The sequence below is a fragment of the Saccopteryx leptura genome, chromosome 7 (assembly GCF_036850995.1).
Source record: "Saccopteryx leptura isolate mSacLep1 chromosome 7, mSacLep1_pri_phased_curated, whole genome shotgun sequence".
Taxonomy (NCBI): domain Eukaryota; kingdom Metazoa; phylum Chordata; class Mammalia; order Chiroptera; family Emballonuridae; genus Saccopteryx; species Saccopteryx leptura.
The window spans coordinates 45,674,679-45,698,490 of NC_089509.1; the positions used below are offsets into that span (position 1 = coordinate 45,674,679).

Consider the following 23,812-nt stretch of genomic DNA (forward strand, 5'->3'; position numbering starts at 1 on the left):
GTGGCCATGGCCTTGGCAAGATGTTTGTCCCCAAGGGCACGCATGGCAGCTGCTCTTTCTGTGTGAGGATAGCTCCTTCCGAACCATCATAAGGCAGATTTGCTCATCTCTTTTGCATAGAAAGGTGATCTTGAAAAAGTGTCTATCAGTTTCCATGTAAAGGCAGCCACTGGATGTGCCAGGACCCCAGAGACTGAAAGCTTTCTTAAAATACAAGAAAAAGGAGGTAAACAAAACCAAAGGTGCTTTGGTTGCTGGTCCTGGTCACTTGAAGGAGCACTGAGACAGTGAGGCTGGGACCAGCCCTGACAGCTCTGCCTCCGAAGCACTGGTTACCAGAGGACCGTGTGTCCTCTTCTGAATGAGCCACTGAGAACCAGGCTTGCTCGACTCTGGCAGGCCAAGTGCTCTAAGCCCTATGTATCTAACTCTCACTCTGCCATCCACATTGCAGGGAGGCAGATCTACAGAAACGGAGGGTGTGGCTATTCCTTTGGCCCACTCCTTTCACCACCAAGACTCAGCCACCGGGCAGCAAAAAAAGGAACACTACAGCTAGGCTAAAACACTTTATCCGCGTTGGCTAAAAGGAGTCCATTTCCTGTTCTAAGTGCTTCCCATAAAACACACCGTATGGGCAAGAGAAGTTCTTTCTCCCCCACGAATGTGGCACCACGGCCTCTTACTGGGACAGCCAAACCAGGTCACCAAAGAGGCCCGCGGTCATCAGGCATGCATAAGATCATCTTGCTGTGTGCTTGCTTGACGGGACAGTTTTTACTCTGTCCTCCTTGCTAGGCAATGACAAACTGTGCCACAGGCAGGAGGGTGGCATGGAGGGAGGAGGGAGGAGGGAGAAGGGAGGAGGGAGGAGGGGAGAGGGAGGAGGGGGCCCTTCAAGAACAGACCAAAGGTGCACTTCTGCTGAGATGAAAAGCGGTGAGCTAATGGTTGATGTTTCCGTCCCTGTACACAGATTTAAATAACCAAAAAGAAGGGCACGACAAGGTTTCTTCCCAATTCTTTTGAAGAAAATGTATTTCAAGTACATATTGAATCTAAAATGTGTTTCACCTCTCTTTCAAACCAATCTACTGAGCTCAAGAAAGGTCAAATAAAATTCTGACACACATTTAATCTACTTAAAAAAACTGACAGGAAAAATAAAATTTCAGATGTTTTTTATTCAAAGGTTCTCAAAAGAAATAAAACAGAAAAAGCTAACAATCTGATCAGATGTACAGTTCAAAAATGTCTTTTGGCGTTTAACAACAAGTCGAGGAAAGAAAACTACAGTTATCTTGAACCGGACAAATAAGTTACCACTGGCAAGTCTGTGGCACTAGTAAAACAAAATAAAAAATTAACTCTCTTGATCATATAGATATCTCTATGAAAATCTTTTTTTTTCAATCTGTACAAAAGGTCTTTCTTCATAAATTAATTTTTTATAATTTAATGGCTGTCTACTATGTGATGTTTAACTGATTTTTTTTTTCTTATGTACAGAGATTATGTTTCCCAAATCTTACTCAGACGAGTATGGCACTTAGTTCAGACATTTCTAGCAGCAGATTTGCCCTCCCCTCTAACCGAACTACCAAATTTCTGTCTTAACTAATGCAAACATATCAAGTAGTGAGAGACCCAGGTGTAGAAATGTACTAGGTACAAGGAGGGTGCTGCGTTCAGTCTGGACTTTCACAAAGCAGGAATATTCCAGGGAGCATAGAACCAATAATACCACAACTTTAAAAAAGGAAACAAAAAACAAAAACAAAAACACATTTCTCTTATGACTACGTAATTCTCAATAGAATCTACACTTCTCAGAGCAGCAAGGACTTTTGAAACTATGAAATGTCACTGACATCTATAATCAAATACAAGCATAAAATTTAAGAACTAAAAAATACTCGAAAGAAATAACTGCTCAGCCCTAGCTCCCGAGCTAGGAGGATTTGGTCTGTGGAAACAGGGAGGGCCAGCAACCTGTCCCAGCACAAAGGAAAAGAGACTCTGAGGTAGATAACTGATCACACACAGTTGACCAGACAAGTACACAGTTTTGGAAGACAACTTAATTTACCACTGCTTTTCAAACATATGCAATTACCTTAATAAAAGAGCTTTAAGTACAGTGAATCATCTTATATGTACTAAAATAGAAATAACTGTGTATATTTATGAATCAGGAATTTCATAGTTTCAAAATTGGTTTTTCAATTTACACTGAACACTTGTAGTGATGATGTAAAGTGTGGCACTGCTTGGATCCAAATCTTCCTTCATGCTTTTTTGTTTGTTTGTTTGTGTGTGTCCATACATCAATTAAAATTATAAAACCTAAATGCAAAGGTACAAAAAAGGCACATTCTCCTAACCGCAAACTGGTCCGGCAAAAATAAAGAGCACAGAAGATGTGATGCTGAGACAAGTTGGAGCTACTGGTTACTGGCTCTTCGGTCTTTGGTGAAGTTACCTTTAAAAGTGCCAAGTAATTTTTATTTCTCAAATTTTTGTAATAGAGAGAGAAAGAGAGAGAGAGAGAGAGAGAGCTAGTAGCCAATCGTTTTGCTTCTATCCATATCTCAGCTTATGTTTGAAGACAAATCCTTACTTTTAGCTTTTGCCATTTAGTTGCGACAGCAACATGCTTCGGTTTGCCAGATCTCGGGCACAGTTCTCACTCTAAAGCACTATCATTAGTATAAAGGAAGGACAAGACATTCGGGGACCCCCTCCCCCGCCCCGCACCCCCAGTCCCAACACTACCTACACTAAATCTAGAACATCAAGTTAGGTTTTTTTTTTTTCTCCTGAAAAAGGCAAAAAAGACTTTACATTGCATCATACAGCAGATATCCTAAATCAGTCAAACTATCAGAGGAAACTGTTGGCATACAGCCTTACAAACAAGTTACCCTATTAAAAGTTCCCCAGTCAGAAAATGTGTTTCACACAAAACGGTTTTCCCTTCTTGCATTTCACTACCTTACACGTTATGTGAAAAATCATTAAAAACACCTACTACATATTTAAAAAAGCCAAAATTTCAGCAACTTTTATTGACTACCTTTTAAAAGCCCTATGCTGCTGTTTTACAAGGCATACTAGACCAGCTCATTTGGTCGAAGCATTCTACATCATTAGTTTGAACTAACTTTTACGGAAACAGCTACAGCATCAAAAGAGTTAAGGCAAATTGGAATTCATAGAAAAGGATAAGACACTTCACACTACGTTGAAAAAAAACAAAAACAAAAACGAAGAGCGAAGAAAAGAGACACTGACGGCAACACTGAATTACAGCAACACTCGCACTGCAAGCACAGAACACCGTGGGTGAAGTCGGACTAGTTCAACGTCAGAAAGCCCATTTCATACAGCGGGAAAAACACAAATTAAACACAAAATGAACATAACCACAAAAATCCGGTCATGCACTTGGATAAGTCTTCATGGTCTTTGTGCATACCCAGAAAATTGAAGTTTTCTTTTTTTTCTTTTTTCTTTTTTTTTTTTTTGCATTGTAACCATTTGATAAAAATCTTTTGTTTTTTTAAATTTTTTGTTTTTGTTTTGTTTTTTTTTTGTTTTTTTTTACTAAAATAAACCTGTTCAGGGGAACAGCTACTAGATGAATTTAAGGGTTTTATGCACCTTATAGAACTTATAGCAAAAATAGTTTTAGTTGATTTCATTATAAATAACGTTTTCAAGAACCTGTGCAAAACTGTCAATAATTTCCTAAAGCACAATTGATCAGAAAAATCCATGATTGTTCAGCCTTCAGACCCTTCTTCATGTAAGAACACCCTTCTGTACATCTGGAAGACAAAAATAAGACAAAGGCTTTGGTACATTTGGTGTAATATGCCACGGAGCTTTGAAATCTCTTACTTGTTTTAAAGATAAAGATGTTGAAAAAAGGCTGTGCACCTCACTGGTGGAGGACCAATAATAAATGCAACTCTGGAACCGAGGGCCACTTTCTACGCTGAGTCCACCTTTGAAACCTGGGACCTACAACATACTTTTGCCAGAACAATGAGAAACCCAAGTTCCACAGAGCTATCTGTTTTACTGCAATCTGCATGGTACAGTAAAAATTTTGAGATCTGTGGTCCAAGTGAGAGCTGGGAATGCAACCATTCAATCTAGGGGTACTGATGTTAAATTTCATAGTCAAGACATTGCCAGTCATGCAATGCTAGATTATATAGACTCTTATGCCGGATTTCCTTGAGTTTGTGAACCTTAGAATAACATAAATGTAAAATTTAAGGTCTACCGGAAAGTTCTGTCCGTTTCTATCACAAGTTTCGACACGTAAGCACATATTTATTTGGCGCATGTGTGCCTCTCCATTTTTTTGTTTGCTCTTTTTTTTTTTGTGGCAGAGAGAGTCAGAGAGAGGGACAGATAGACAGGAAGGGAGAGAGATGAGAAACATCAATTCCTCCTTGCAGCTCCTTAGTTGTTCATTGATTGCTTTCTCATATGTGTCTTGACCGGGGGGCTACAGCAGACTGAGTAACCCCTTGCTCGAGCCAGCAACCTTGGGCTGGTGAGCTTGCTCAAACCAGATGAGCCCGCGCTCAAGCTGGTGACCTCGGGGTCTCGAACCTGGGTCCTCCACATCCCAGTCCGACGCTCTATCCACTGTGCCACTGCCTGGTCAGGCCGTGCCTCTCTATTTTTATCACTTAATGTATACATACTGACGTAGCAAATTAACTAAAACAAAGTTGATTCACGTTAGTCTTATGTGTGAAGCCATAGTGTACCCATGGCTACTGATAAAGTTCATTTACGCCACTGTAATTTTTATGAATTTCAACAAGGAAGAAATGCTACAGAAGCATGTCTGTTGCATCCACCATATTCCCCGGACTTAGCACCCTCCGACTATCACTTGTTTTTGTCATTGCAAAATTTTTTGAAGGGCAAAAAATTCAAAAATGAAGAAGATATCAAACAAGCACTGGTTCAATTTTTCGTACCAAAAGATAAAAATTTTTCAAAACTGGGATATACAAATTGCCCTCACACTAGCAAGAAATCATTAATAATAATGGCAATTATATTATTTAATAAAGTTTATTGACAGTAAGAAAAATTTGTATTTTGTTTTATTCCAAAAACGGACAGAACTTTCTGGTAGACCTTATACATGTACTTATAGGTGTACTATAGGACAAATGTATTCAACAGTACCTGGTGTTTTCTAATATGTTACAGATTTTGGGGGAGAGGTAAGGAGGGAGAGTAAATATATATTCAGCCTCAATATAAACCCCTTTTGGATAGAATATTTAAATCTGCAAGTCCATAAAAATCACTGATATTGGCCCTCGCCGGTTGGCTCAGTGGTAGAGCGTCGGCCTGGCATGCAAGGGGTCCTGGGTTCGATTCCCGGCCAGGGCACACAGGAGAAGCATCCATCTGCTTCTCCACCCCTCCCCCTCTCCTTCCTCTCTGTCTCTCTCTTCCCCTCCCACAGCAAGGCTCCATTGGAGCAAAGATGGCCCGGGCGCTGGGGATGGCTCCTTGGCCTCTGCCCCAGACGCTGGAGTGGCTCTGGTTGCAATAGAGTGACGCCCGGGAGGGGCAGAGCATCGCCCCCTGGTGGGCGTGCCGGGTGGATCCCGGTCGGGCGCATGCGGGAGTCTGTCTGACTGTCTCTCCCCGTTTCCAGCTTCGGAAAAATACAAAAAAGTCACTGATATTAACACTTTAGTAATGTTGAATTCCTTGGCCATGATTACATCGATGTGACAAAATCTGTTATTCTAAGTTCCATTCTGATAAAAGAATCACAGACTTTTCTTGATCTGAGCCCTACAGTTACGGACTCCCTTTCCTCATACCTCACAGTTACTTATTGGGTTGAAAGGTATATGGAGAATGGTCATTAGACGTCTCTACAGCCACCTGCTGCTGACCACTGGCCTCCTGCAACAAAGCAGAACAGATGAGACACGTGAGCCAGGAGATCCAAACTCTCCTATCCAGGTCTGACTTAATCCAACACCTTCAAAACATGCACTCTTTAAAAGTAATTTTAAAAAACCCCACCTCATTTCTTAAGGTCATGAAGAACTTTCAAGATTAATTATTTCCCCGAGAAGTTAAAAAATCTGATAGACCCCAAAGAACCCCCCACTCCAACATTTATGAGTTGTCTCCTCAAACCCAACTACAATTTATTAAACAAATCTCTTATCGCTTGGGGTCAGATGTGACTTGGAATTCAGTCTTTTCAGATTTTAGGATCTGAAATGTGGTATGCAAATCCAGTATCTCACTGACTATACCCAGTTGGGTCGAGGGCTGTACCTCAGCCTCAAGCACATTCCCAGGTCTACACTGAAGACATGAATATGCATAGGGAGTGGTGTAAAGGTTGTCAGTTCAGCTTGGGTTTCACTGAGGGTTAAGATTTTTGCTAAAGTGGTTACAAAGAGAATTTTTATTTTTATGTTTTTTGTGTGTGGTGTGTTTCAGAATTGCAGATAAGAGATTTTGGGTTCGGATAACTAAGAATGCCAATAATTGCTCAAATTTAAATCAATCTGAAGCAAACAAAACAAGAATGCCCTGTCCGTCCGCCCCCAATATCCAGCCACAGTCCTAGGGCTGACCTGGGATCGGAACTCACGGATCTGCTTAGAGGATGGGACTGACTAGGTTGGTGAATTTCCTTGGGATTTTAAGGGTACTTTGCTGGAAAACGCTATTTTGTCCAATCTTAATTCAAATCCCTCACTTCTCTCCTATCAGTATCATATTAGTATCTTCCATAATAACTAAAAGTTATTTAGCTATACTAACAGCATCTATAGAAACAGATGTGGTTTGTTCCTCATCCCCATCAAAAGTTTTGAAGCACCAGTTTTTTCAAGTATCTTAATTACAACTGATTGCTTTTTGTAATTATTACTATTGAGATAATCTTTGGTACTAGGATTAGAGACTCCAGCTTCATCTTTAGCCTGTAAGCACCATTTTACGGGACACAAAACAGAGCCTTGAAGGAGTAATGAAATGTGTTACAAGCTGAGGAAATGTTTTTGGGAGCACTGGGTGTGTGGCTTGGATGTCACCATTCTAATCTGTATGCAGAGAATTCTATTTCATAGTAAAAACTAACTCTAGGTATATACTCCTCCTTCTAAACTTTAATCTTTATGCAAATGTTCAACTTTTGATTGACTTTTCTTTGAGTTCCACCTAATTTACACATTTCTGAAACTAGTCATTGCCAGAATGACCACTGGATGATCTGTACCAACCTCAACAGGAACCGCTGTCGTCTGCATGTGTGTGTACTGTGGCAAATAGGCTCCTTGCATAGCTGATGTTGCAGGCATGTACTGGAAAGAAGAGTATGGTCAGGATGGGATCACAAGTATTTGGAAGTCTCAAAGAAGAAATGCAAATGGGCTTCACTTTAATTACTATATATCGATATATCATATAAAAAGCAAAGTGAATGCTTTCTACTTCATGTATTTATAAAAGCAAAAATCCCTACCTTTCTCTGGATTTCCTAACAAAGAAGCACATAGATGAAGATCATTAAGGTTTCTCATCCTCAATAATGCAACATCCTTAATATGCTATTTTAGAAGATCTCTCCTTCTCCTCAAAGGGCTTCATTATTTTCTAGCAGCGCCCCCCACCCAACTAGTATCCAGAATTGTTTCCATAAGTGGAGACTAAGGGGTAAATGACTTATTAGATTTAACAGGTCACTGCAGAATAGAAAATGGACTCTTGCTTTCCTGATATTGACAGGCATCCAAAGGCCAAGAGCTTTCCAGTCAATCTTGGATGTGTGTGGCCTTTGTTTGGCCTTCACATGTAGCTGCTGCTAGTTCTGATGTAAGTGAGAAACCACTCTACCCTTTCTTCTTTAAAGCCACCATAAATATGGTCTGAATTAAAAGCCTTTGGTTGTCACACCCAAACAATGGAAGTAAATCTGGCATGGTATCAGCTCAACCTCAATACCCAACTAAGTCTCTCCTGAACTCTGGGGAAATAATTCTGTACAAAGATCATGACTCAATGCCCCCAAATTTCATAAAAATAAGAGAGGAGAAATTTCCTGCCTTCACCTCCATGCATGACCTCCATCTTTTGTTTCAAGACCAGGCCTGCCAGTGTGAATGAAAGGCACTGGTTATTAGGGCTGGACATAGTTGTGTATGGGTGCTCTACTCTGGTAAAGAAGAGATATTCAGAGGTCCAACTCTTAGTTCACCTATTAGTCAAGAAATATCCGAGTATTTACTATGAGGAAGGCAACATGGAGGAGCATCAGGGAGGCCAGACATAATTGTTGACATCACAGCGCCTGTGACTGATAGGGAAATCTACATTAATTTACACTCCTGTTTGCCAAGATAGATGATATTAATTTGCCACCTACTGTTCCGGTGTTGCCTATTGACAGATGACTCATTTGCTGGGCCAGAGGGTTGATCATCGATGCAGGCTGTAGTGACATGGTGTGCTCCATCGAGGGAGTTAACACGGCACCCTGCGAAGAAGGAGAAAGATACAACGTAAGAGGTTGGGAGTTAAGATTCTGTAACCCCCTTTTACAAATGAAATGCCTATTTATTGAGGAATGTGAACCAAACATAACCTCCCCTCAAACTGGCAAATGGTATCATAAATAATTTCCTTAAAATCTTCCAGAGTGTCCTTCCTGAGACTTTTTCAAGAGCACTCACTTCACAGAAATCCTGTCTTAAACACCTCTGCCTTTACCTTCACTGAACTGTACAGCAAGCTAGTTCAGCGGGAGGAGCTCTAACAGAAAAGGCAAACTGTCTGGCTGGCTAGGTTTACAAAAGGCTTAATTAATTATTTTTTACATGAAATGACAGTTGATGTTTTTATGTGGCCAAAAATTATATACTAAATTGAATATTATAAATACATTGTTTTGTTTTAAAAATGTTCTATATAGATAGTCACTTAATTCAAGATCAGGCTGTTAGGATCAAGATCACATTTTTCTGTTTCCCAGCACTTTCAACTACGATCTGGGGTTGGGGAGGGAAATTGATTCAGATGTAATGAATAAACCAATTTCAGATTCTTTGGTTTCATTTTTTTAAAAACAATTCTGGTCATTAAAAGTAAAATAAAGTTAAAAAAAAAAGCAGAAGAGATGAAAAAAAATCAGTCCTCATGCAATCTGCCTTTCAGACACCCCCACTCGCATCGCCAGGGCACTGCTGCCCGGATTCTGACCCTGGCGTGTTTCACAGAGTGGCAGAGAGGGTACACGAACAATCCCACACCCTAGGTTTCTGCTTTAAACTTAACATTCCATTATAAATATTTACCTAACCTACTGCGTAACTATCATTATCGTCATTTTTAATGATTATGTACACTGATTGCCTAAAGCAAAATTTAATTAATTCGATTTCTGGATTTTTACATTTTCGCTAATTTATCCGACATCATATTCTTCTGGATTATGCCATTCCACCCACTTTTGCAATCACCCAATTACCTGAGAATACAATTATTCTAACACTACACAATTAATGCACAGTTTTTGGTATTGTTCTATCGGACATTTTAAAAATACACTGTGATTTACTGAAATTAGGACACACAACTGGGAGCAGAGCCTGTGGCGCAGGCGCGCTAGGATTCTGGCTGTGGGCAGCCTAGAGTGGGGCGGGGAAAGGAAACGGATCCTCAGGCAGGAGCTGGCTGCACACTCCCGACGCCTTAAAGCATTACACTGAGGTATGTGCAGCTCTGTCTCTAAAATTTGTCAAGAAAATACAGGTGTATGTCAGAAATAGTTTGTTGTTAATACATTTGATAAGAAAAAAATTTCTTTTTAATCGTGCATCATCGCCCTGGCTGGTTGGCTCAGTGGTAGAGCGTCCGCCTGGCGTGCAGGAGTCCCAGGTTCGATTCCCAGCCAGGGCACACAGGAGAAGCGCTCATCTGCTTCTCCACTCCTCCCCCTCTCCTTCCTCTCTGTCTCTCTCTTCCCCTCCCGCAGCCGAGGCTCCATTGGAGCAAAGATGGCCCGGGCGCTGAGGATGGCTCTGTGGCCTCTGCCTCAGGCACTAGGATGGCTCTGGATGCAACAGAGCGACGCCCCAGAGGGACAGAGCATCACCCCCTGGTGGGCATGCTGGGTGGATCCCGGTCAGGTGCATGCGGGAGTCTGTCTGACTGCCTCCCTGTTTCCAGCTTCGGAAAAAAAAAAAAAAAAATAGTGCATCATCAAAAAGTGTGTGGTAACATGGAAATGACTCAGAAGCCCAAAATATTCTGAAGGAGTTTCCTGCTCCCTTTCCCATTCATCTGTAGGAACTACTAGATGAGGAAACCCCCACATGAAAAGTGAGTTCATTTCCAGCATTGCACAATAGGATGGCACAAAGTACCAGGGACACAGAGGGCCACGAGTGTTTCTGTGTGTGTGGGTGTAAATGTGCACCCTACATGAGTAGGTAATGTGTGAGTCTGTGGATATATGTGTGCATAGAGAAACGTATGTGTATGTGTTTATACAGACACACAGCCCAGAGTTCTCCTGTGTTAGCAACTAACCATGTTTTCTTTGCTTCTTTGATGTCACCTGAGCAACATTCCATTCAGAACTTGTCCCTGGACTGCTGTTTCTACACATGATCTCACATTATGTAGTGTTCTCTTTAGGTGTTCTGGGTAAAACTCCCTCTCATCATAAGGCCAAGAATAGCGTGCTTTTCCCAAGCAACTGATCTATTTTTATCTTATAAATACTGTGGACTGTATTGCTTATCAAGAGTCCCATTTTGCATTAGTTACAAGAAAGGTTGGGACCAGAGGCGTGGCCTTCCCCTGGAAAGCACAAAGGTCACTGTGCTGGGCACCTCTGGCCCCTTTTCTTTGGTATGATTTTTTTCTCTATTCTTTATTTGTCAACTTTTTAAACCCATGTTTTAATTCAACAAACTGGATTTTATGTACTTTTGAAAAAATATTAAAATATGCTAATAAGGTAAAGTAACTCAATCAAAAAATATAATGTATACATAAGTGCAACAAATGCTCATATACAAAAGAAATCACTTGTATTTACTAAAAAAGGTGTTACTACTTTTGTATTTAAAGTTTCTATGGAGAGGCTATAAATAACTGATAAAAATCTCTAGATCAATTTTGGACACTTTATATTTACAGAATGTAAAAAATGAGGTTTCATCCCAAGTACTCTTAAAAATTAGCAACTTAACCTTACAATTAAAAAATATTTTAAAGTAAAAAAAACTCAATTTAATGATCTCCTACAGAAATGGTATGAGGAAGGAAATGGTGCCCTGTCTTCAGTATAATATATTTTAAATTCTGAAAGATTGCAATTATAACCTATTGTCAACTACCAAACTGTTTTACGACAAAGGTGAGTGAGAGTTTTCTAACAAGCTTGTACATTCTCATATTGCATGCTTAAAATTTCCCAAATCCTATACCACCTTTGGCAAATGGTTTCAACCCAGAGAATGTTTTTAATATATACATGGTTTACTTGCAAAGTAAATGGCCATTAAGAGGAAGACTCACAGGGTGCTGTAGGATATATGGTTGAGGTTGCATCCAAGAAGGACTTTGCACCTGGAACAAGGAGGATTTTGAAAGAAACATTTATTTCCATTGGAAGGCTACCTATTTCTCTAGAACTCTTTTAATCATGTTAAAGTCTACAGAAGGAAAATAAGGAAACAATACTATCAAAGATTAAAAAGACTATTAAGGTAGTTAGAGTTCTTGGCAAACTGGTCACTCTGAATTGGATGAAATGATTATTTAAAACCAAGTTCCATTTGCCCACTCAAGAAGTATTTATTGAGTATCAGGCACCAAAGAGAAAATGGTGAATAAGTCATGGGCCCCACCCTCAAGAAATTTACTGTCTAAGCAAGGGAGATAAACAAGTAAACAATCCAAATCTACACGGTAATGTGCTACCTTCAAGGTATGAACTAGGTGCTTCAGGAATACAGGTGAATGGAAATTAATTCCAGCACATCTTATTAGAAACTAATCCATAAAGCATGTGCTTATTTAAAAAGAATAATCAAATTTAATCTTTGATACCCAGGTAATTAGGTTTTAGAAATCTTGTTTGGTGGTCAACAATTTCTAGTTAGTGTGGAAAATAAAAATCTGAAATTCAGATTTAGAAAATGAGACTTTAGTAACTAGATCTTAACATCTGCAGTCAACAGGGCATCCACACAGTAGACCCTCTGGACTGCGAAGTAAGATGGGAGAGTCAGGTTCTGTGGCAGGAAAGAAAGAAGCCTGCCATTCAAGAGAAAAAACAAACCCCCAAAACAGTCCGTTTCTCGATGCCCAGAGCTTCCCTGAGATTATGTAATTTTTAGACTAAGTTTCAGTCTCTAAGTTTTAAGAACAAAACCCTCCAGTGTCTTATCCCCTACTGTTAACGTCAAAGGTTCTATAGAGAGGATATGGGGAAGAGTCATGGGGGAAGAATGTATTATGATTTACCTTGATAGCAGAGCCCCGATACTTGTTTTCTCTGGTTTCCTTTGCCACCTAAGGCAGACCAAAGTTAAGTGCTTCTGCCTTGTTAACATTTCAGTTATCTGGACTGCGGCCTTTCCCCATCGGGGTGTTGGTGGTTTCTTGCAGATGCCAATTTCTCAAACCCAATAAGCAAATGGTGGTTGAGTGGAGAAAGGCCCACTCCAACACAAGTACAAGGCCTTCACTGAATCAATCATGGGGAGGCGAGCAGCTCTCTACTGACCTCAATTTGGGCCAGATGCTCCCATTTTTTGTATGCTTCAGTGGTCTTAATAATCTAATATAGCATTATGGGGTTAGGAAGCTATGACCTCTAACCCAATTTTCTTTCTTAAGCAGCAAATCAGCTGCTGTCAATGACTAGTCCTCATTTTCCCCTAACTATAAAATGGGAATAATAATCTATGTTCTATGACGTTTTCATCCTTGGTTCTTTACCCTTGTTTGGGTCACGGAGCCCTTTGAAAACCTGATGAGAGAAATAATCCCCAACTAACTGCATATACATAAGCAATATTTTGCAAACATTTAAGGGAACCACAGAAAAACCACTTAAAGCTTATCTGCTGACCCTCGTGGGCCCCGGAACTTAAGGGGTCAGAATCAATCTTTGAGGTTATGGCACTGAGTGTCAGGCAAATGAAAAAAATTCCACGTGTACCTTAGGGAGACACAGAATACCTAGGAGAAAACATCAGGCCTTTGAAATGAAGTGCTGTTTGCAGTTCGGTATATCAAATCTGTTTCCAACACTATTCTACCTTTTTTTTTTTATTCTATGAAATAGTTCTGTGGCCAAAATGTTCGTTGCTTTTACAGAAAAGAGGTGGTGGCGAGATGCATTAATAGCTGTAATATATCTGTAGCAGCATACATTCAAATGAATATGCACAATGTTTCATTTGCCTTAGTTTTATCTATTTTTAGTGACATCCATGAATGGCAGAGGGTTCCAACTTCAGGCAGTTAAGAAGGAAGACTACCTTTCAATATCAGATACAGGAATTGTTAATTAGGGAAAAGGCACTAGAGCAGATCTGAGTTTTACATAGGCAAGGAAAACATAGAAATCTTAAGTCCAACATAATTAAAGAGGCATTAAATTAGTGAATATTATGTCCAGCAGACTGAAACACCAGCACAGGCAACATACAACCCAGAGAGATAAAAGAACAAAAAAATAAGAGACAACTCAGAGAAAGGAGGAGAAAGAACCTAGAAGCCTAGAAGCGGAGGGAGGCTGTGATGCTGTCAGAAAACTTCAAGTTTAGTGCATTTCATCGCTACTCTGTTAGTCAAAGCTACTTTTACGTTTTTAAATAGAACCACCTTTATGATATTGCTTATGTTGACCATATTTTTTTAAAAAGTATAATAGATTCTCATCAGTCACCTAAACCTACAAGTTAATGATAATAATCATAGTTAACATTTATTGAGTACTAATGATATGCCAGGATAATGTGCCAAGCTTCATAGATACTCTCATTTAGTTCTTACAACAAGCCTATGATATAGAAACTATTATTATCCCCATTTTAAAGATGAGGAAACTGAGGTTTACAGAAGTAAAATAAATAGTTATTAGATATTGCAACCCCCTAACCCCAAAAATCAGGGCTACAACATCTAATTAAATTGTTTTATAAACAAGAACACACAAAGTTTAGTCACATAGGATCTCAACAGTCAACAAAAGAGAACTATATTCCTACATGTCTGGAACAGAACTCGTTACAATGCTCCTGTCTGGGCCAATGCAGCAATCCTGTTAGAGGCACTCTGCTAAAGGAAGAGAAATGCATGCATACCACTGGGTTCGTGAAGAACAGGAGCTAACCCTGAAATAAAACCAAATCAATATTACAACAGGTGCTTAATGAGATCTTGCTTCTAAGTTGGGAATTTATTTTAAGATGATGTTTCCTCACAAAAACAACCTAAACAGGGAGTGACCTCTTTTTTTCTTTTTTTTTGGCCTAACATCTCACTGTATTGTTCACTTAATGTTACCTAATGGAGACACAGCTTTATTTACTAGCACGTTTACTTGCTCTACGGTTAGTTCCTGCTGATGAGGAGAAAAAGGCAGGTGTGCACACCTACTCTGTATTTCATCTGGTGCCAATTCTCTTTAAGTTTCAATTTCTGGGACACCCGGTGTCTGACAGCAGGGCTCACTGTGGAGGAAATATTGGGGTTCATCCCAATTCTAAAGCACTATGATTTCAAAGTCAACTGACAAACATTTTTCCATTTTACAATCTATTTTACATGAAAAGTAAATCACTCTGTCAAGTAAAAAGCAGCTTATTCTAAAGCGGGTAGCCAAGCTGCATAACATCTTAAATTTTATTACAAATGTTCAAAATTTTCAGTCACACAAAAATGTAGCAGTGATTCATGGTCAGCAAGTTGTCATACGTTTGGGGAATCCTAATGGTACAAACCTGGTAGGCAGATACAGGAGATGCAATATAAGGTGTAATAGAAGTTTGAGTGATCATTCGGTTTGTAGCAATACTGTATGGTGTTGGGTAAAATCTAGAACAAACACAAAAGCCTTTATTAAGTAATCCTTTAAAGAGAATATTCCATGGAACAAAAGTCTGATGTTTTCCACCTTCACGTTTTCCCTGAAGCCATTATGTATTTGTCTTAATGACGTACCCATTCTGTAGAGCAGCTGTGGTTGGGTCGTAAGTAAGTGCCATTCCAGCCTATGGGAACGAAAAAGAAAGAGAAATATCTGCAAGGGCACGATCAAAAAATTCCATTTCTTAGATTTATGGCAACATAAAACAATGAAAATTTAGCACCTTTGACAAAATTTAGAATTTCTGTTAAGACAGTTATAAACTCCAATATGAGAATTAAATTCTAGAGCTGCCCTGTCCCATAGAGTAATCAGTAATCACATGCAGTTATTTAAAATTAAATAAAAATTGAGTCCCTTCACCATACAAGCCACATTTCAAGTGTTCTAAAGCCACATGTGGCTAGTGGGTATCACTGGACAGATTCTGGGACACATCGACTGAACAGCTCTTCCCTAGACATTCTTGGACCAGTAGGTTACTTAAAAAAATTCATTGAAAATAAACAAACACAGAGAAATAGAGGTCTAACATTTTTTATTAAGGAATTAATCTTTTTTTCTTTTTTCAAAGAACATTCAAAGGAATTAGGCAACCCCCCAAAAAAACAAAAACAAAAACAAAACCCCTCAATGACAAATATATACTTCATTTCAATAATGTTATTTAGAATGACTTTCAAATATTATAAATATAAACCTCTCTAAGAATCAATGACATTTGAAATGCCCTTTCAGTTTATGGGTAGTTAATTTGTAAACAGAGCTGTTTCCACCATCTATCTCTCCATCTGGCGAAGCATCCCTCTCTTAGCACCACATCTACTGGGAAGAGTAGTATTTGACATTATCTGGATCGTAAAGTTATCATTCTGGCACCTATGCTAGAAGTGTGGCAGCCAAGTTAAGACCACACTTGTGTAACCAGTCACACAGGCTTTCACAATGATACACCCACACTAAAGTTTCAGGAAAGGACTTACAAGTCTCACCTCTCCTTCTCTATGCCACGGTCTTCCATTGGGGATGTATTTGTTAGGATTCTGTCTCTTCTTCTGTCCTCCATCCGCAAACTTACACAATAAAGGTTCTGTAGGAGCTGAATGAACAGGGAGAAATTACATGAAACCAAAATTATGTGTGTATACGCATGACAAAATATAACAACTTTTTTAACAGGGGCAGTGTGAGTGCTATCTGGGGACTGACAGAACACTTTAAAGCAAAAGTTTACTCAGACCCTTATAAGATTATTCACTAGTGAAAAATTTGTTAATTATTCTTTTCAAACCAGAGTGTAATGAAAACATTTAAAGAACTATTCTGAGGAAGCATAGAAATCTTTTGATTCACTTCTGCCATGTCTTTAAGTGCAGGTACACTTCTGTTTTTTCACTCGAGGCCCTCTCCAATTCCACCTCTATAAATTTTCAAATGTAAATATGGTTGTGCCATCCTCTCCTCCACCTTAAACATGTGCCCATAGCTTCCCATGTAATTCCTCTGAGAAGCCTTCGCTTCCCCAGAAGAAAACAAGTTCCCCTTTACAACCTCACATGTATTTTCATTCATAGCATTTTTAACAATTGGCAAGTCTGGTTGTGTGTGTGTGTGTGTGTGTGTGTGTGTGTGTGTGTGTGTGTGTGTGTGTTTCCTCTCCGGAGTGCAAGATCCACAGGGGGCAGAGAGATCTGTTTTGACATCACTGTATCCTCAGTGCGTAAGAATTGTAGGTGTTTATTACATCTTGGTTCAGTCAATGAATGAATCAAATAGGTCTCCTTTGTTTATTTTTGGTACACAGTATTGAATATAGCTGTCGTGACAATGAAGGAAACACATGAACACCCTACTTAAAAGATCTTCTGTGCCTTTAATCGTTCCATGCAGTGTTGCTTTACTATATGTCCATATGAGAAGATGATCCCAAGAACAACTCAAGAAACAGAGGAAAGCAAAAGATGCAGACACTCTCACAGGGATACATACACATTAGCTGAGAGAGAGAGAGAGAGAGAGAGAGAGAGAGAGACAGAAGAAAAAATGAAAGGCGACAGCAGAGCAGGCCACCCATGACTCTTCTTCACCTTTCCATAATGGATATAGCAGTGTATTCCTGAAAATGGGGCATGTTCCTATATGTTTCTAGTTAATGCAATAAAGATAATCACACCTTCCTGTCTGGTTCTCACATTCTGTCCTTTGTCTACCACAGAACCATGATTACTACTTTCAAGTACTGTTTCAAAGTTAAATAACCATGAAGAGAAAAATATTACTTGGGGAAATTTTACCCCTTTCTCCTCTGCCTCTTATTATCCTAATTCATCTCTTATTTGGTATCACTTATTATCCACCCACTAATAACAGGGTGGAAGCAATAGTGTCTCTCAACACTTCTCTGCCAAAATACAAAACACAACAAAAAATCCAACAGTAATAATTCCTTCTGGGTGCGCTGCCTAGGCTGCCGTTTGACACACTCTTCTCCTGACCCAGGTGTGACCCACTCCAGAGGACAGGTGGGAATGTGAGGGCACTTCTGAATGACGACTCTACTGTAGGTACTAAGAGGTGAGCAAAACGGTGAGGTGTCTGGTGAGAATACAGGGAGCCCTGGCCCTACCTTTCACAAAGGGGTCCATTGTTTTCCTTCTGACTCCCACCACATCCCACACCCCTCAGGCTTATCTGACAAGGAACTTCCACTTAAGGAAAACTGGGTGTGAGGGAAGATGGACTAGGGCCAAATCCTAGACAGTAGATGAGCTACTCTCTTTTTCTTTTTCGCTTTTGGAAATTTCTACCCTTTCCAACAGTCAGGGAAGGCAAAATATGTAAATGGATGCAATGAAGCAAGAGAGCTCTCCGATCACTGATGATGCTGTTAATTCTACATCTGGGCCATTTAGGGACAGATGGAAACTAGGGCCAAGAGACCACAGACCTCAAGGCAAAGGAGGGGGTAGAGAGCAAACCCTGCTGAGAATATGGAGGGTCCACTGGCTGTGACCTTGGATGTCTCACCTTGACATCCAAGCACAAATAGAGAACTCAGACAAAAGGTTGCAAGATATCACTCTCCGCAGATAAAGACAAGTCCTTATAGAATTAAACATTTTCTTCAATGACAGCTGAGGTTTTAGGATTTTGCCTTCCAATAACCTCACAGAGCAAGAGAGGGGTAATAAATTCAGTGGTGCTGGCACTTTGTGGGACTTCATTTGAAGGGGATGCTTTTATCTAAGGGAATTATAAAGACTAGCTCCTCTTCTGACATTTAAATTAAAAAAGAAAGAAAAGTAATTCAAATGAAATAGAGTAATGCAAATAAACCATTTTCCTCCATTAGTGTCATTTCTTCCAGAGAAAGAAACTGACCAGGATGGACTCATTCTGGAAGTTCATTACAGGATGCCTAAGCGGGTTGGTGTGAATGAAGCAGTTGGTAGCAATGTCTGGTGAATGCTGAAATGCCACATTTGTTTAAAGACCATGCATCCCTATCCATGGTAAGAGCTCCCAACACATTTCATTCATCTAGGCTACCACCTGTCATAGAGAAATAATCTCAGGCAACAATAAGCCTGCTCAAATCACAGAGTGCCCCAGTATGAAGCACTATCAAATCGTAACAGCTTCTTTCCGCTATTAAAATTCTCTTTGGGAGAGCAGCAAGATGGCGATGGAGTAGGCGGACGTACCAACTTCCACCTCCCAGAACCAAAGTGGATTGATTACAACTTAATTTTAAGAACCATCATCTGGAAAAACCAACTTTGTACTAAACTAAGGGGACTCTTCAACCAAGGAACACTGAAGAAGCCACACCAAGACTGGTAGGAAAAGTGGAATCGCGGAGAGGGCTGCCCAGCTCCCCAGAGCGAATGGCAGCTCGGAGAGACTTGCGTGGTGGGAAGTGAGTTTAGTGGAGAGGGGAGGGTCCTGAGTCCCAGGAACAAAGCCCCAGCCTGTAGCCCCAGAGCCTAGAAGAGGCGTACGGACAATATTCAGCTGGAAACAAGACAGGATACTGTTTGTGAGAAAGAGACTGATTTCTTAGACCCAGGATTCTTCTTAAAGGAACCAGGCAGAAAACCTCCCTCACAACCACTCACCTGGGGCTCCAGGGGACGGGGAGAGAGGAGAGGGCCGGAGTAGCAGGAAGAGAGTGTAATCTAGGAGGCACAGGGAGAAACACTTTGAGCGACAGCCACCCTAATCTCTGGGACGAGTCCCTCCCCAAATCTGAAGTGAATATTTCCCCTGGAACCAGCAATACCAGCAAAGGGAAGCAGGACACCAGCCAAACAAGCTCTCCTGGGGCACTCAGAGCAGAGTCGCTTAGAAGGAGGGAGCTTCCGGGACTACAGTATGGAGTGTTAGGGTCTGAGCTGCAGCGTCCCCACTCACACTGCTGAGGGCTCGCGAGAGGGCGGGCGGTGGTGGAAACTGGCTGGCCATGATTGAGGCTCAGCGTGAGCTCAGTCTAGCCCAGTGCGGGCAGAGGGGAGCCGGGAAAGTGGTCAGGCCCAGCTGCGGGCCCTCCTCTAATCCTGCCTGCGGGGGAAGGGCGGGAGCCCAAGAAAAGGCGGAGACCCGATGCTGAGCAAGGACGCACAAGCTTGCTGCCTCCCCTGACCACAGAACCGAGGCTTGTTGCCCAACACACAAGCCAGCTCCTGCAGGGGTGGGGCAAAAACCCAGAGCAGGCGGAGTCCCATGACTGAGTGTGGACATGCAGCTCCACCCGGCCAGCAGAGCCGAGGCTTGCAGCTAACCTGTAAGCAGGGTCCTCCTGCAGGGGCCTGGGTGAAAGCCCGGAATCAGGTAGAAACCTGCAGCTGAGCAAAGGTACTCATCCCTGTCTTCCCTGCCCAGGCTTCCAGCCTGGGTGCAGTGCATAAACCCACCCACTGGGGCTTGTAGACCCAGGCAATGATCACAGCCCCTCCCGCAGAGGAGAGGCAGAAACCGCAGCAACAGCCCCAGGGGGCTGGCACCCGAAATTCCCATACCCAAATACCCTAAGCAGTGGCGGCAGAGGGGGGTGGCAGGCCTGCAGACAGACCACACCTAGGGAACACAGAGGCCACACCCATTGAACTCCAGTGGCCAAAACCTTCTTCTACACAGACAAAATGAAAAGACAGAGAAATACAACACAAATAAATCAAGAGAAATACCCAGAAAAGGACCTGAATGAGTCAGATATAACCAAATTACCAGATACAGAGTTTAAAGTAACGATTGTTAGGATGCTCAAAGATCTTAGAACAATAAATGGTCATTATGAACACCTAAATAAAGAGATAGCAAATATAAAAAAGGACATTGAAATTATAAAAAAGAATCAGTCAGAAATGACAAATACAATATCAGAAATGAAGACCACATGGAAAGGAATTAAAAGCAGGATGGATGAAGATGAGGATTGAATCAGTGAGTTAGAGGACAAGATAAACGAAGGCACAGAAGCAGAACAGAAAAAAGAAGAGAGACTCAAAGAGTCTGAGGAAACTCTAAGAGAGTTCTGTGACAACATGAAGAGAAATAACATCTGCATCATAGGGGTTCCTGAAGAAGAAGAGAAAGAACAAGGGATAGAGACTTTGTTCAATCATATCATAGCTGAAAACTTCCATAAATTAATGTAGGAAAAAGTCTCACAAGTTCAAGAAGCACAGAGAACTCCATTAAAGACAAACCCAAAGAAATCTACACTGACACATCATAATTAAAATACCAAAGCTAAGCGATAAAAAATATTAAAAGCTGCTAGAGAAAAAAAGGCTATCAACTACAAAGGAACCCCATAAGGATGACATCCGACTTCTCAACAGAAACACTTGAGGCCAGAAGGGAATGGCAAGAAATATTCAAAGTAATGCAGAAAAAGAGCCTACAACCAAGACTTCTTTATCCAGCAAGGCTATTGTTTAAAATTGAAGGAGAAATAAAAAGTTTCCCAGACAAAAAAAAAACCTCAAGGAATTCACTACAACCAAACCAATGCTGCAAGAAATGCTAAGGGACCTATTGTAAACAGATCAAAGGGGAAAAAGAATATAGCAAAAGAGGAATACAGCTTTAAAGAATAAAATGGCAATAATAAACAACTACATATCAATAATAACCTTAAATGTAAATGGATTAAATGATCTGATCAAAAAAGATAGCGTAGGTACATGGATAAGAAAACAGGACCCGTACATATGCTGTCTACAAGAGACACACCTTAAAACAAAAGGTGCACACAGACTGAAGGTAAAAGGATGGAAAAAAATATTTCAGGCAAAAGGAAATGAAAAAAAAAGCTGGGGTAGCAATATTTATATCAGAAAAAATGGACTTGAAAACAAAGTCTATAATAAGAGATAAAGAAGGTCACTACATAATGATAACGGGAACAATCCAACAGGAAGATATAACTGTTATAAATATCTATGCACCTAATATAGGAGCACCTAAGTATATAAAGCAGACTTTGATGGATATAAAGAGCGAGATCAAAAACAATACTATAATAGTAGGGGATTTCAATACCCCACTAACCTCACTAGATAGATCCTCAAGAAAGAAAATTAACAAAGAAACAGCAGACTTAAAGGACACACTAGATCAACTCGATTTAATAGATATCTTCAGAACCTTTCACCCTAAAGCAACAGAATATACATTCTTTTCAAGTGCTCATGGTACATTCTCTAGGATAGACCACATGTTAGGGCACAAAAGTGGTCTCAACAAATTTAAGAAGACTAAAATCATATCAAAGCATTTTCTCTGATTACAATGGCATGAAACCAGAAATCAACAAACAGAAAAACTGAAAAATACTCAAACACTTGGAAACTAAATGGCATGTTATTAAATAACAAATAGGTTAACAATGAGATCAAAGAAGAAATTTAAAAATTCCAGAAACGAATGATAATGAGCATACATCAACTCAAAATTTATGAGACACAGCAAAAGCAGTCCTGAGAGGGAAGTTCATAGCATTACAGGTATCCCATAAGAAGCAAGAAAAAGCTCAAATAAACAACTTGACCCTGCATCTAAAAGAACTAGAAAAAGAACATCAAATAAAGCCTAGAAGTAGTAGAAGGAAGGAAATAATAAATATCAGAGTGGGAATAAATGACATAGAAACTAAAGAAACAATACAGAGGATCAATGAAACCAGGAGCTGGTTCTTTGAAAAGGTAAACAAGATCGATGAACCTTTAACCAGACTGACCAAGAAAAAAAGAGAGAGGACTCAAATAAGTAAAATTAGAAATGAGAGTGAAGAAATAACAACTGTCACAACAGAAATACAAAATATTGTAAAAAATATTATGAAGAACTGTATGCCAAAAAACTAGACAACCTAGATGAAATGGACAAATTCCTTCAAACATATAATCTTCCAAAACTTAATCTGGAAAAATCAAAAAACCTAAACAGACCAATTACAACAAATGAGATCGAAACAGTTATCAAAAAAGTCCCAACAAAGAAAAGCCCTGGGCCTGATGGCTTCACAAGTGAATTCTACCAAATATTCAAAGAACTCCTATCCTTCTCAAGCTATTTCAAAAAATTCAAGAGGAAGGAAGGCTTCCAAGCTCCTTTTATGAGGCGAGCATAATTCTGATTCCAAAACCAGGCAAAGACAACACAAAGAAAGAAAATTATAGGCCAGTATCCCTGATGAATCTAGATGCTAAAATCCTCAACAAAATCTTAGCAAACCAAAACCAGTAATATATGAAAAAAAAATCATACATCATGATCAAGTGGGATTTATTCTCTGGGAGGCAAGGCTGGTAGAATGTTTGCAAATCAATCAATGTGATTCATCACATAAACAAAAGGTAGGAGAAAAACCACATGATAATTTCAATAGATGCAGAAAAAGCATTTGATAAAATCCAGCACCCATTCATGATCAAAACTCTCAACAAAGCGGGAATACAGGGAATATACCTCAACATGATAAAGACCATCTATGACAAACCCACAGCCAACATCATACTCAATGGGCAAAAATTAAAAGCAATCCCCTTAGGATCAGGAACAAGGCAGGGGTGCCCCCTTTCACCACTCTTATTCAACATAGTTCTGGAAGTCCTAGCCACAATAATCAGATAAGAAGAAGAAATAAAAGGCATCCAAATTGGAAAAGAAGAAGTAAAACTATCATTATTTGCAGATGATATGATATTGTATATAGAAAACCCTAGTCTCAGTCAAAAAACTACTGGACCTGATAAATGAATTCAGCAAGGTAGCAGGATATAAAATTAATACTCAGAAATCAGAGGCATTTTTATACACTAACAATGAACTGTCAGAAAGAGAAGTTAAGGAAACAATCCCATTCACTATTGCAACAACAACAAAAAAAGTACCTAGGAGTAAATTTAACCAAGGAGATTAAAGACTTGTACTCGGAAAATTATAAAACATTGATAAAAGAAATCAAGGAAGATACAAACAAGTGGAAGCATATACTGTGCTCATGGTTAGGAAGAATAAACATCATTAAAATGTCTATACCCAAAGCAATTTATAAATTCAATGCAATACCAATTAAAATACCAATGACATACTTCAAAGATATAGAAGAAATATTCC

At 39.9% G+C, this 23,812-nt stretch overlaps 1 protein-coding gene across 7 annotated transcripts in view; it reads right to left on the reverse strand.

The window, feature by feature from the left end:
* Positions 1-1,164: 1,164 nt before the first annotated feature.
* Positions 1,165-23,812, reverse strand: part of RBMS1 (RNA binding motif single stranded interacting protein 1) — a 249,968-nt gene continuing 227,320 nt past the window's right edge. For 4 of the 7 annotated variants that reach the window (XM_066344957.1, XM_066344956.1, XM_066344959.1 and 1 more), the window contains exons 7-15: positions 16,171-16,286; positions 15,262-15,311; positions 15,042-15,135; positions 12,553-12,600; positions 11,602-11,652; positions 8,441-8,551; positions 7,299-7,379; positions 5,874-5,958; positions 1,165-3,830 (exon numbers count right to left, since the gene is read on the reverse strand). In XM_066344957.1, coding sequence (XP_066201054.1) covers positions 5,881-5,958; positions 7,299-7,379; positions 8,441-8,551; positions 11,602-11,652; positions 12,553-12,600; positions 15,042-15,135; positions 15,262-15,311; positions 16,171-16,286 — 629 coding nt within the window. In that variant the 3' untranslated portion in view covers positions 1,165-3,830; positions 5,874-5,880. The remainder of the gene's footprint in view (positions 3,831-5,873; positions 5,959-7,298; positions 7,380-8,440; positions 8,552-11,601; positions 11,653-12,552; positions 12,601-15,041; positions 15,136-15,261; positions 15,312-16,170; positions 16,287-23,812) is intronic. The other 3 variants (XM_066344960.1, XM_066344962.1, XM_066344961.1) reach the window with 3 other exon arrangements.